Here is a 13,807-nt window from a genome sequence, read left to right as displayed (position 1 = left end):
CACTGACAGACTGAGGAGACCCCACACTATGTGACTCTTCAATTGCACCCAGGGGGTAAACGGTAACATTATACAAAGTTATTGTCTGTTAAACCTGCATTTTTATCACTCTTTAATTTAATATTGTTTTTTATCAGTATGCTGCTGCTGGAGTATGGGAATTTCCCCTTGGGGATTAATAAAGTATCTATCTATCTATCTATCTATCTATCTAAACAGGAAAATAAAATACAATTATTTATTACAGCCAGTTATAACAACGATAATGATTTGCATGGGGAATCTCATAACAAACAACAATGTGAGAACAACAAAAAAAACCTACAGAAAACAAATACTATACCAGTGAACCTTCTATATATCAGTGACTAAAAGAAATAATCAAAAAAACACACACTTGTGAAAAATAAAATAAGCAAACCACTGATTCCCGATTCCTTCTCCCAAGCACAACCTTACATTAGTTTGAAGGTTAACATATAAACATTACTGGCAGTAATAATAATGAAAAACAGTCTTTAAAATAGTAAAACAGCCACAAAGCAGCAGCTGACAAACTAAAAGAAAAAACTAATAATTAGCATGTGAATTAATTAGAATGAAAAGTTAAAACCCCATTTTAAAACATCTTACCCATTGACCAGGCAACACAATCTCTGTCTGCTCCTCTCCATGCTGGTCTCATACCATTTCATTAATTAAAATCAGGTGTGACTAATAATTAGGTCCCACCTGTCACATTGACATATACAAACATTTTAAAACTCCATCTGCAACAAAAGAGATGTATAAATAACACTTTTTTTTTTTTTTAAATATGCATTCAAGCAGTACATGACTTAAAAACAAGCTTATCTTGCAAGTTTTTTTTTTACAACTATTTTGCTTTACAGTCACATTAGTATTACAGTTAAAAAACATTATATCAAATATAAAACATGCTTTACATCATTAAATCATTATATTTTTTCTTAATAAAATTGGATAGCATCACTGTCATTCTTGCAGATACTTTTCAGACGGGTATTCTCATTTTTCAGCTGCTTGATCATTGGCTCAATATGCTGCTGGAAGAGTTCCAGGTACTTTTGCTTGCACAGATACTGGGCAATGTCATCTAAAATATTAATTAACGGATCAAAGAAAATTAAAGTTTTTGTTTGGAATTTGGCTGCCTGCATCTTTCCAGCCAAGGTGCTCAGGAAGAAGGTGGCGTCCTTTAGCTTCTTCTGAACCTCGCCCATCTCCAGGCGCATCCGCGAGAGGCTCTCCAGCTTACTTGAAATGTCCCGCAGACATCTGTTGATTGAATCAATGTCATTTCTCTGGCTGTCCACTTTTTTTGTGCAATCCTGGATGTTTCCTTCATTCGTAGCGATATTGCTTTTACAACTATCTACATTCTCCTGTGCAACTCTGGCGGCATACTCAGCATCGTTTTTTGCATTCTCAGCAGCAATAATCATTGCTGCTCCTGAAAATGAATGTACAAAAAAGTTGTTACATTTTTTTCTGTATGAAAATCTATTGATTTTATTTTACTGAGACTTAAGTTTGATTGTCATTTTATGTAATGTATCTTGTGGAACAAATAAAATATAAATCTATATATACATATATACACACAGTAGTGCTTGAAACTTTGTGAACCCTTTAGAATTTTCTATATTTCTGCATAAATATGACCTAAAACATCATCAGATTTTCACTCAAGTCCTATAAGTAGATAAAGAGAAACCAGTTAAACAAATGAGACAAAAATATTATACTTGCTCATTTATTTATTAAGGAAAATGATCGAATATTACATATTTGTGATTTGCAAAAGTATGTGAACCTTTGCTTTCAGTATCTGGTGTGACCCCCCAATAACTGCAGCTAAATGTTTCCGGTAACTTTTGCTCATTCCTGCACACCGGCTTAGAGGAATTTTTGCCCATTCCTCCGTACAGAACAGCTTCAACTCTGGAATGTTGGTGGGTTTCCTCACATGAACTGCTCGCTTCAGGTCCTTCCACAACATTTCGATTGGATTAAGGTCAGGACTTTGACTTGGCCATTCCAAATAAATTAACTTTATTCTTCTGTAACCATTCTTTGGTAGAATGACTTGTGTGCTTAGGGTCGTTGTCTTGCTGCATGACCCACCTTCTCCTGAGATTGAGTTCATGGACAGATATCCTGACATTTTCCTTTTGAATTCTCTTATATAATTCAGAATTCACTGCTCCATCAATGAAGGCAAGAAGTCCTGGCCCTGATGCAGCAGAACAGGCCCAAACCATGATACTACCACCACCATGTTTTACAGATGGGATAAGGTTCTTTTGCTGGAATGCAGTGTTTTCCTTTCTCCAAACATAACGTTTTTCATTTAAACCAAAAAGTTCTATTTTGGTCTCATCCGTCCACAAAACATTCTTCTAATAGCCTTCTGGTTTGTCCACGTGATCTTTAGCAAACTGCAGACGAGCAGCAATGTTTTTTTTGGAGAGCAGTGGCTTTCTCCTTGCAACCCTGCCATGCACACCATTGTTGTTCAGTGTTCTCCTGATAGTGGATTTATGAACATGAACATTAGCCAATGTGAGAGAGGCCTTCAGTTGCTTAGAAGTTACCCTGGGGTCCTTTGTGACCTCACCGACTATTACATGCCTTGCTCTTGGAGTGATCTTTGTTGGTCGACCACTCCTGGGGAGGGTCACAATGGTCTTGAATTTCCTCCATTTGTACACAATCTGTCTGACTGTGGATTGGTGGAGTCCAAACTCTTTAGAGATGGTTTTGTAACCTTTTCCAGCCTGATGAGAATCAACAACTCTTTTTGTGAGAACCTCAGAAATCTCCTTTGTTCGTGCCATGATACACTTCCACAAACATTTGTTGTGAAGAGCAGACTTTGATAGATCCTGTTCTTTAAATAACACAGGGTGCCCACTCACACCTGATTGGCATCCCATTGATTGAAAACACCGGACTCGAATTTCACCTTCAAACTAACTGCTAATCCTAGAGGTTCACATACTTCTCCCACTCACAAATATGTAATATTCAATCATTTTCCTCAATAAATAAATGACGAAGTACAATATTTTTGTCTTATTTCTTTAACTGGTTTCTCTTTATCTACTTTTAGGACTTTATATTTATGCAGAAATATAGACAATTCTAAAGGGTTCACAAACTTTCAAGCACAACTGTGTATATATATATATATATATATATATATATATATATATATATATATATATATATATATATATATATATATATATATATATATATATATATATATATATATATATATATATATATATATATATATATATATATATATATATATATACAGCAAAGGTTATAGTGAAGACAAAGTGAGTGCCATTGTGAACAATGCTGCATATCCTCTCTGTGACACACTAACACTGAGGACTTTAGCTTACAAATTATTCAGCAGGATTGTGTCAAGAAATGTGACTAGGCCTCCATTACACCAACAGCAATACATTAGAATAGCGCCTCACTGTGACTGGGACTGCAGAGTCAGACATTTTCTTCCTTTTAAAATTTCTTGCTTTATAGTCATTCTGGTGTGTGTTCTAACCAAAGTGTGTTTATTTATTTATCTACCTATTAATGTATTTCTTTATTTAAAGAGGTTCTGTAAAAAGCCAAATTTCCCCCTGTGGACAAATAAAGTTCTATCTATCTATCTATCTATCTATCTATCTATCTCTATGATGAAGCACTTTTGGTTATAAATTTACAAAAAATGGACCTTTCTGTGTTGCCAAAATTTTACAGAGGTGTCCTATTAACTTGGCACTTGGTGGTTAAGAGGAATTTTAATACAACCGGGTGGCTACAAAATGAACCTTTAATTTTTAACTCTGTCTTTTCATGCCCCCTCTTGCACAGTGCCAGCTTTGTTTCAGTTCTTATTAAGAACCAGGTACTGAGACTGGCACAGATTTTTGATGCCACTACAAAGTCATTCATTGATGCTGAAGTCTTGGCCTCTCTTCTTAAAGTAAAGTCAGTCAGGATGCTTCAGCACTTTCTCTTCTCGGTAGCTAAAGACTACCATTTGCTCATTGACTCCATCAGCTCCAATGGTAGTAAGTTGAATGTTTGCCCAACTGTGGACCTCTCATTACTTTGAGACCATTCAATGGTCCAATGTGGACCATTCAGTTGTTCAGTTGACTAAAGGTATAGTGGTGGGCTTTGATTCTCTGTTCAAGAGAGAGCTTTATGAGCACTGCATCAAGGTGATTCACTTCACTGCATTGGTGTCTGTGCTGGACACTCCATGGAGGGAGAAGCTGGAAGTGGAAGGGCACAAGGGGCCTGCGTGGAGGGAGCTCTGCAAGCCACCAAGCAACAAAACAACTGCAGACTTGCAGTGGAGTATTGGGCATGGGATCATTGCCACCAACTCTTTTTCATAAATAATTAAAGAAGCAGAAGATGGTTCTTGCATTTTCTGTGGACAAAAAGAAGCGATTTCTCATTTGTTTTTGTATTGTAATCGACTGGGGGCATTTTTCAGACTCTTTGAAGTTTTGTGTACCAATTTGATTGGAACTTTTAATGAAGTCCTGTTCATTTTTGGAATTAAATATAATAAGAAAACACAATGCAGGATGCAACTGTTCAACATTCTATTAGGTGAAACAAAGCTGGCCATTTTAAAAAAGTCAATGTGGTTCAGAACCTACAGATATTTGTTTGATTTTTAAGTTGAATGTTTATTCAAGAATAGGAATGGAATTTGCTTTTTATACACAGATGGATAGAATGGGGGTGTATGAAAATGTGTGGGGGGTTAAAGGAGTGCTGTGCTCAGTTGATGTAAGGGAGCTTAAAATAAATTTCTGATTTCATTGTGGTGGGCAAGAGAAAGCATTGGTGGGCATCAATAATATGTGCTTATAAATGTGCGGAGTAGCAGGAGTGTAATGGGGAGTGGTGGTGGTCTAATCTTTGCCTGATCTGTTTATTCTGGAATTTGTTTCTTGCCTTTGATTGTTTATATTGATATGATGATATTTTTCTTGTTATTGTTCATAATAAAGGTTATTTTAAAAATTAGATAGATAGATAGATAGATAGATAGATAGATAGATAGATAGATAGATAGATAGATAGATAGATAGATAGATAGATAGATAGATAGATAGATAGATAGATAGATAGATAGATAGAACAGGCACTATATAATAGATAGATAGATAGATAGATTATCTATCTATCTATTATATAGTGCCTGTCCTATCTATCTATCTATCTATCTATCTATCTATCCTATTAGTGCCTTTCATATCTATCTATCTATCTATCTATTATATAGTGCCTGTTCTATTTATCTATCTATCTATCCTATAGTGCCTTTCATATCTATCTATCTATCTATCTATCTATCTATCTATCTATCTATCTATCTATCTATCTATCTATCCTATAGTGCCTGTTCTATCTATCTATCTATCTTATAGTACCTTTCACATCTATCTGTCTAAAATTGTCACCCATACTAAAATGTGCATTTACTGTAGCATTTCAATAACAACTTCATTATCATAAGATCAAAATGAACACACCAAGTGTTCTAAAGTTTTTAGTTCACCAGTCCTATTAAAAATATACAACCAGCATGGGTTTGAATGTGGGATTCCTCCACAGGGTGTATTGAGCTCATGGCTGTAATGATTTCTGCAAACCACCAGATATCACTATTTTCGAAGCTTCAGATCATTTTTTGACCCAGTCGGTAAGAAGCTGCAGAAGGTTCACAGGGCTTCCTCTGCTCATCACTATAAATTACACACACACACACACACACACACACACATATATAGCGGTGGACATCCGGCACCCTTACCCTGCCAAGATGTCTCTGAAGTGGAAGGAGCCGAGATAGGACACGTGTTCAGGGCATTATCTCCCCCAGACAGCCCACCTGGGCATTAAACTGGGTGTCCTTTGGAGTGCTATCACTTTATCTCTTCTCTGTGATTCTTTTTACATCTAGCCCTTCATTGAAGTTGTCCAGAGTTGCAGAGATAGGCAAAATACTCTTTCAAACAAGAATGGGTTTAGTAGACCAGAAAATAAAATACACATATTTTCTGGTTGTATGACACTTCCTACCATAACATGTTCAAGCACAGACCAAAACTGTTTTGAGAAATATAAGATACTCACCAATAAAGGTACCAACGATTGGTACAAACATCAATCCAATGCCAATATTTCTGTTTCGCTCCTCGTCTCTCACCCTCTTTCTGGCTTTATTAACACTTTGCTCAGCTGATTGCAGACTACTGTGTGCCTGACTAAGACTCTTTTTTGAAATTCTCAGCATCTCTTCTAAATGTTCCAGGTCCTTCTGCAATGAATATAACACCTCCTTTTTGTCTTTTTCTTCATTTTCTAGTTGATTCTTTTCACAAATAAGGTTTAAACATTCGTCATCAACTTTTCTGACTTGGCACATGGCTGACGATTCAGCCTTTGAGAATTGTTTCTCTGCATTCAGAATGGACTTTCTGATTTTCCGCGACTTGCCTTTCATGTGATCACAGTCAACTGCTTGCATATCCCTCATGAGCTGTATAGTAGTGCTAATACCACCTTTTAATGAATCAATTACTTGGTCCACAATTTTCTGCTTGTAATCTTCAGTCAGCTCCATGACAGCACTATATGTATGCTGTAACAGAAAGAAAAAATGCAATCAATTACTTACAGTAATGATGATAATAATACATTTTATTTATTGGGTGCCTTTCTAAACACTCAAAGTCACCTTACAAGAAACTAAACAACAATAAAATATAAATTGAAACAGATAAAGAAAATGAACAGCAATACAGCAAGAAGAAAACAAGAAACTTACAACAAATTCATTGACAAATAATAAAATCATATTTGATATGCCACTTTGAAAAGGAGTGTTTTAAGAATAGTTTTTAATTTGAATCTAGTTGACAAATATGAGCAGAGAGAGAATTCCAGAGTTGCGGAACACTGTAAGAGAAAACTCGGGCTCCCAAAGAACAAAGTTTGGAAAGTTCGACTGGAAGAAAATACAAACAGCCCTTCCCGCACAGCACACGAACAACCTAAAATATCAGGTTAACTGAAATAGGATTTTTATGTTTATTCCCTCCACCATAACTTAAATTTGGTACAAACATTTTTTTTTACTTTGATTGAGATCTGAAACCAAATATTTCAAGCTATAACACTAAATGACTAATCTTAAATTGCTTGAAAGAGAAAATTTATGTTGAATGAACAACATCAATGTTATACTTTTTTACTGCCCTCGCAGTATTTTATATTGTATATGTTAGTAGACAGAGAGCCAATGAATTTGGAAAAGAATTGGTATAATACTTTCAGTGGACTTAGAACAAGTGATCATCCTAGCAGCAGAATTTTGTATAACTTGCAAATGATGGACACAATTTTTAGAGATGCCAGACAAAATGTACAGTAATCTATACATGAAGTAAATAAGGCATTAACCAAAAATTCAGTATTATGTTTTGTGAAAACTGAACAAAGTCTAGAAATATTTTTTCCCGTGATTGTTCACCTCTTTTTCTCTCAGGTGGGAGTTGAATCTAGTTTTGTGAGGTTTTGTCACTTTTTGATCTTGCTTTCTTTTTTCAACTTTCCGATTTTATATATATATATATATATATATACTGTATATATATATCTCCCGGATAACTGAACTCCTCACCCTATCTCTAAGGGAAAGTCCAGCCACCCTGCGGAGAAAACTCATTTTGGCCGCTTGTATCCGCGATCTTGCTCTTTCGGTCACTACCCAAAGCTCGTGGCCATAGGTGAGGGTAGGAACGTTGATCGACGGGTAAATCGACAGTCCCGCCTTTTGGCTTAGCTCTCTCTTCACCACGACAGACCGTTGCACAGCCCGCATCACTGCGGATGCCGCACCGATCTGTCTTTCAACCTCCCGCTCCATTCTTCCCTCACTTGCGAACAAGACCCCGAGATACTTGAACTCCTCCACGTGAGGCAGTAATTTGCTCCCAACACTGAGAGAGCATTCCACCCTTTTCCGGCTGAGAACCATGGCCTCGGATTTAGAGGTGCTGACTCTCATCCCCGCCGCTTCACACTCGGGTGAGAACCTCTCCAGTGAGAGCTGGAGGTCAATATCCTAACAAAGATAATGGAAGATTCAGTTTAAACCCCTACACCATCAGTCCATCCATCCGTTATCCAACCTGCTATATCCTAACACAGGGTCACGGGGGTCTGCTGGAGCCAATCCCAGCCAATACAGGGCGCAAAGCAGGAATAAACCACGGGCAGTGCGACAGCACACCGCAAGGCGCACACACACACTAGGGACAATTTAGGATCGCCAATGCATCTAACCTGCATGTCTTTGGACTTTGCTAATTAACTCTTTGCTTTAATTTTAATTGATGCACAACTTAAGACCCAGGCCCCTTAATTATTTCTTTTTTCCTTAATTAGCAACCAAACAATATTAAGACACAAAATGACCCAACACATAAACAACCTGCGTCAATCACACAATAACTAAAAATAAAGAAAGGTTAAGGCCTCAGTATTGTTGATCTGCTCAGGTTCACAAAACATTTTGACAGGACTCCATCCATCCATTATCCAACCCGCTATATCCTAACTACAGGGTCACGGGGGTATGCCAAAGCCAATCCAAGCCAACACAGGGCGCAATGCAGGAAACAAACCCTGGGCAGGGCACCAGCCCACCGCATGGCGCACACACACACCTAACCTGCATGTTTTTGGACTGTGGGAGGAAACCGGAGCACCCGGAGGAAACCTACGCAAACAAGGGGAGAACGTGCAAACTCCACCCAGGTCTTCTTACTGCGAGGTAGCAGTGCTATCACTACGCCACCGTGCCGCCCCCTACACGTTATATAAAATGGAATAACGGTCAATTTAGCCCGGCGTGGCAATAGCCTTTAGACTGAAGTTAGACAACTAGAAAGAAACAAACGGTTAAACAGAGAGGTACTAACGGCATGTAGTTTCCTGTCCTTTACGTTAGATAACACATGGAAACCTAAGAGATATAACAGATGCCTAATCCCCAAGAAGAATACCATAAGATTCCCTTTTCCTCTTTTGTGTGTATTATCTATACGTTCGTATTTGTGAACTGTTTTCTTTGAACTTCACAAAAATCTTTAAAAAAGAAGACACTTGAACTATAGTCTTTTTAAGGCGAGTCATACTAGTGCTGGAATGCTTGTCTGGTAGCTGCATTTTTAACTATTTCGAACTATTTGGAAACCCTCGACAAACGCAGCTACAGTAAAAGTCAGAAAAGTGCCATTGGAGGATGGGTCTGACCAGAGGCGTAGCTGGGGTTTTCAGCACCCGGGGACAACTGAAGATTTCCCGCCCCCTCCCGTTTGCCAAAATGCAATGGGGAAGGGAAAGACAATTTTAAAAATGTATTTAAAATAATAGTATTTTAAGAAAAAAATCATATTTTTTATTTTAAATAGTTTTAAATTTTTAAATATTTTAATTTTTTAAAGCACTTTTATGCGTATATTTTCAAGGTTTCGCTAAATTTATAAAGATAGAACGAAGTAAAATAATTAAGACAACAATGGTAGTTCGAAAATATAATTATTCTAAAATATTATTCAAATATAACATTGCAAACATTACATTTGATATAATAATATAATAACCTGAAAATGAAGTTAGTATAAAGTAAAACAAAATAGTTTGATGTATAATGATTTAAATGTAATTATTAACTTCAAAGAGAAATTTTCCTAGCTTTTGCTGCTGCAAATTTATCAATTAGTTTATCTAAATGTATGCTGTCGGTAACCTCCCGCTTCACACTCAGCAAAGCCAAGGCTGGCAATCTTTCCTGTGGCATGGATAATCTCAGGTAAGACTAGATAAGTTTTAATTTACTGAAAGATTTTTCACAACTGGCGATGGAGGTTCCAACAGTCAGTAAAATCTGAAGACCAACTCTCAGATTTGGAAATACATCTTCCCCATATTGTACAATAAAGCGAAATCAGAAAGAGAGAAAAACAGAGGAAAAAGATATCCTCATACTGATGGAGTGATGGACTGAGTATGCGAATGTTCAATTATTTACTTTTTAGTGCATTTAAGAATGGAAAACATTTCATTCTAAAATTTCGTAACATCAATTTGGCGCCCCCTGGACGCTGCGCCCGGGGACAGATGTGCCCCCCTTGCCCACAAGCTACGCCACTGGGTCTGACAACGTCGGCTAATGTAACGAAAATGAAACAGAAAGAACTGAAGCATCTGAACTAAAATAATTGCGACAAAACAATGTGCTGTACTTTACTTATTCACTTACTTGTTTATTAGACTGTGATGCTGAACCAGCCGAACGGGGAAAGAAGCAGTCTTAAATAACCTTGTAAATGCGGAAGTAGCGTAAAATCTTTAATGTGCATTGGTTGAAGCGATCGAGCCGTGAAGTCCGTATACTGAAAGCAAAACAGCGTCGACAGGAAGCGAACAGGTTTTCGATCTTCTTAAAGAGACCGTGCAAATAAAGTTGTATTTCCCAAGTAATTTTTATGAGCTTCAGTTTTAAGATGCTGCTCTTTGCAGAAGCTATATATGAGACTAGAGGCTGCAATTCCCATCTACGTATCTGGATGTACATGTCATTTAAATTGCAAGAAAGATAACAGTTCCAGGGTGGTCATGTTAGTTTTAGGGTAATCCGGGAAAACTTCCATTTTTATTTTGTGCCATCAAGATCTTACTGGTAATTGTTGCGTCACTACCAGGGAATTTTGGGGGGCTGGGGGTGAGGGCAGTTGGTACTGTACTTGTTTAGTGCTAAATGTGTCCCTGCGTAATGTCCCCTGGAGTGTGTATTGGTTAATAATTCCTGTTGGTGTAGTGGCCACAGTGCCCCTGCTTCAGGGCCAGACCTTCTTTCCTCCGGCTCACTCTCTCACCTCACCTACCAACACGACCAAAAAGCCAAGCGGGCGGATGCGATGACAGGAGGAGACTGCCAGGACTCAGTCGCTCACTGAGTTGCTCACTCAGTCGCTGATTGCACCCGGGTCGGCCGTCACTCACCTTATGGCGCCGCGCTTCAAGAGGATGAGGGGACTGGGACCCAGTTATGTGTCAATCTGGCATGTTGTGCGTAACGTCGGAAGACCGAGGTTGTGAGTCCTGATTCCTGGTCCTGGCAGCGACTAACTACCGATGTTAAAACGGCTCTACCTCACGGCTCAGAAGTAACGAGGAGGTTGGCCACAAGTCGCACGAGATGCCTGGCACGCTGTCTGCCCTGTGTATGAAACTGCCACAGATTGTGCTGTGCATAGTGCAGATATTGCAGGCGCTGCTGATACGCGCAACATTAACATTTCTTTGTGCTCCGGTCGGGTCGGACAACTTTTTCTAAACAAAATAAAAAGTAAGAGATATAGTTTACATAATATGGATACTAGTTTGATTTAATACATTTAGCCGAATAATTTTGTTATTGTATATAATTCAGTTCAGTTTTTTCTGATTTTTTAACTGATATCTTTATACTTGGACAAGGTAAATGTATTAGTTGGGTCTGGTAAGAAAAAAGAGAGAAACTAGGGGAAAAGAAAACAAATATTTAGTAGAAAGGAAAATAAAGTTTTAAAAGAAATCCGCGGCTTCAGTGTCTTTACTTATTTCTTCCATCCATCCATTATCCAACACGCTACATCCTAACTACAGGGTCACGGGGGTCTGCTGGAGCCAATACCAGCCAACACAGGGCGCAAGACAGGAAACAAACCCCGGACAGGGCGCCAGCCCACCACAGTTACTTATTTCTTACAAACATAAAATATGGCGATCTATTCAGAGGGATGTAGTAAAGCGTCATGACCACTAGAGGGCACCATAGGCCCTTACATAGGCAGCATATGCCCTGACCACGGAAGGCAACAGAGATCCAGTTTAACCACCTTATAAGTTGTAGAAAATGTAATGTCCGTAATTTATACTGTGCCTGTCAATAGAATAATCCTTAGATTGAAGCTAGAAAGCTAGAAAGAAACATGAACGGTTAGACAGATAGGCATTAATGACATTTAATTTTCTGTCCTTTATGTTAGATAACATGTAGAAAAATAATAAATGTTATTTAGATGCCAGATCCCCAAATAGAATACCATAAGTTTCCCTTTCCCCCTTTTTTGTGTGCATTATCTGCCCTTTTTATTTTATGTGTGAACTGTTTTCTTTGAACTTCATTTCTCTGCTAGAAGCGGCAATATTAGCCTTTTTCTGACCTGACTGTCTGAATGGTCAACCTGAACTGCAATATTTATGGGCTGTTCAAATCGTTATTTTGGTTTCTTTTTTATAAATAAAATGCCAGGTATAGTTTTCACCAAAGCAGTGTCCTTTGCTTCACTATTCTCTATACCATCTTTCTCACGTTTTGAATTACCGTCCCTTTTGGCCTTTTATCTTCCCATAACTTTACTATTCAACACACCTGCTTTGATTGTGTTCCACCCTTAGGAAACGACAAGGGCACGTTTTTCTTTTAAAAGCTTTTTAAGGTCTGATTTGATAGGTTTACAGTACTAAAGTGTAGTAGGTTTGCCAGACACCTGACTTGCCAAAGGAAAATACAGAGAGCAGGAAAAGAGGACAAAGGAGGATGCATTGAAGTTTCACTCAAACGGTCTGCATGTGCAATAAACATACAAAACTTGGACATTTTTCAAGTTGTTAGCTTTGTCTGCCAGATGGAGGACATGAGGCCAGATGTTCATGTTTTGACTCATACTGGCCCAGTTCAGAGATTACAAGTAGCCTAACAAGCTTGTTTTCGGAATGTAGAAGGAAAACAGGAGAACTGATTCAATGTAAGCAGACCTCGGTGGAAATTACAAGCTCGACAGAGGCTTTATTATGATGCTTATGATTCTAGCCCACCATATTTGTTCTGTGAGTCGGCGTAGCTAACAGCTGCACCACTGCACTAAGCTATCTCCCCATTCATTTAAGACAGTAGGCCTCCACTTATAGGAAATGGTGAAAAGAATAAATCTCAAATACGGGCATTAATGGAGGGTGAGGATTCAATATATAAGAGAACGAGTTTGCTAGAGTTAATAAACATTAGTTTATTTGTTTGAGAGACATACATAATATCAGACCTGGATGCATATTTGAGTAAAATGCTGTTATCAGATTCTGCTACTTTTCCTTTTCTACTCTCTTTGAGTTAATGGAGCATGTCATATGGCCTACATCCAAAACTATGTCAATCTATACACTAAAACACCTACACGGGGTGAAATTTAAACACTGAGTTTGCCTGCTTATACTCATTCAGAGTTCAAGATAGAATTACATTATTTGTAATCCTTATACAGGGGGTCCTCGGGTTACAATATCTTGACATACAATGTTTTGAGTTTACAACGCTCACTCCCATAAAAACCTAAAAAAATTGAGACGTAAGAAGGAATAAAGGTAAGGATTTTTTTTACACTCATTTTTTCTGTTACTACATTTCAGTACAGTATGTTTATGTCCTTTTCCTTTATCTGTGGCTTAGTTGTGTTTTTATGTTCTAGATTATGATTTTGCAAATGTGTTAGGATAGGTAAGTGACTTAGGCTAGGGTGTGTTTCGACACCAAAATTCAGGTTACATCACTGTTGTAGGAACGGAACTGTGTGGTAACCCGAGGACCCCCTGTAATCTGAAATCATACTAAGAAGTATCAACTTAT

General features: G+C 37.9%; 1 protein-coding gene across 2 annotated transcripts; it reads right to left on the bottom strand.

The window, feature by feature from the left end:
* Positions 1 to 224: 224 nt before the first annotated feature.
* On the bottom strand, positions 225 to 11,481 carry LOC120529786. 2 transcript variants are annotated; one of them, XM_039753921.1, is made up of 3 exons: positions 11,143 to 11,481; positions 6,205 to 6,712; positions 225 to 1,474 (listed from the first exon to the last, which is right to left on the bottom strand). In XM_039753921.1, exons 2-3 carry the CDS (start codon positions 6,692 to 6,694, stop codon positions 972 to 974), a joined length of 993 nt encoding a protein of 330 aa, XP_039609855.1. In that variant the 5' UTR covers positions 6,695 to 6,712; positions 11,143 to 11,481; the 3' UTR covers positions 225 to 971. The 2 variants fall into 2 exon arrangements, with proteins under 2 accessions (XP_039609855.1, XP_039609854.1); XM_039753920.1 differs by lacking the exon at positions 11,143 to 11,481 and adding an exon at positions 10,400 to 10,791.
* Positions 11,482 to 13,807: the final 2,326 nt, after the last annotated feature.

Source organism: Polypterus senegalus, chromosome 5 (genome assembly GCF_016835505.1).
Source record: "Polypterus senegalus isolate Bchr_013 chromosome 5, ASM1683550v1, whole genome shotgun sequence".
In the NCBI taxonomy this organism is placed as follows: domain Eukaryota; kingdom Metazoa; phylum Chordata; class Cladistia; order Polypteriformes; family Polypteridae; genus Polypterus; species Polypterus senegalus.
The sequence above is the reverse complement of the archived record's forward strand: the minus strand, read 5'-3'. Positions and strand labels throughout refer to the sequence as shown.

What these genes read in the sequence shown, in the direction of transcription:
- LOC120529786 (XM_039753921.1), bottom strand. Translation starts at nt 6,694, where the DNA reads ATGGAGCTGACTGAAGATTACAAGCAGAAAATTGTGGACCAAGTAATT. An exon ending in AATCGTTGGTACCTTTATTG is followed by an intron (nt 1,475 to 6,204) that starts GTGAGTATCTTA and finishes ATTCATTTTCAG; the next exon opens with GAGCAGCAATGATTATTGCT.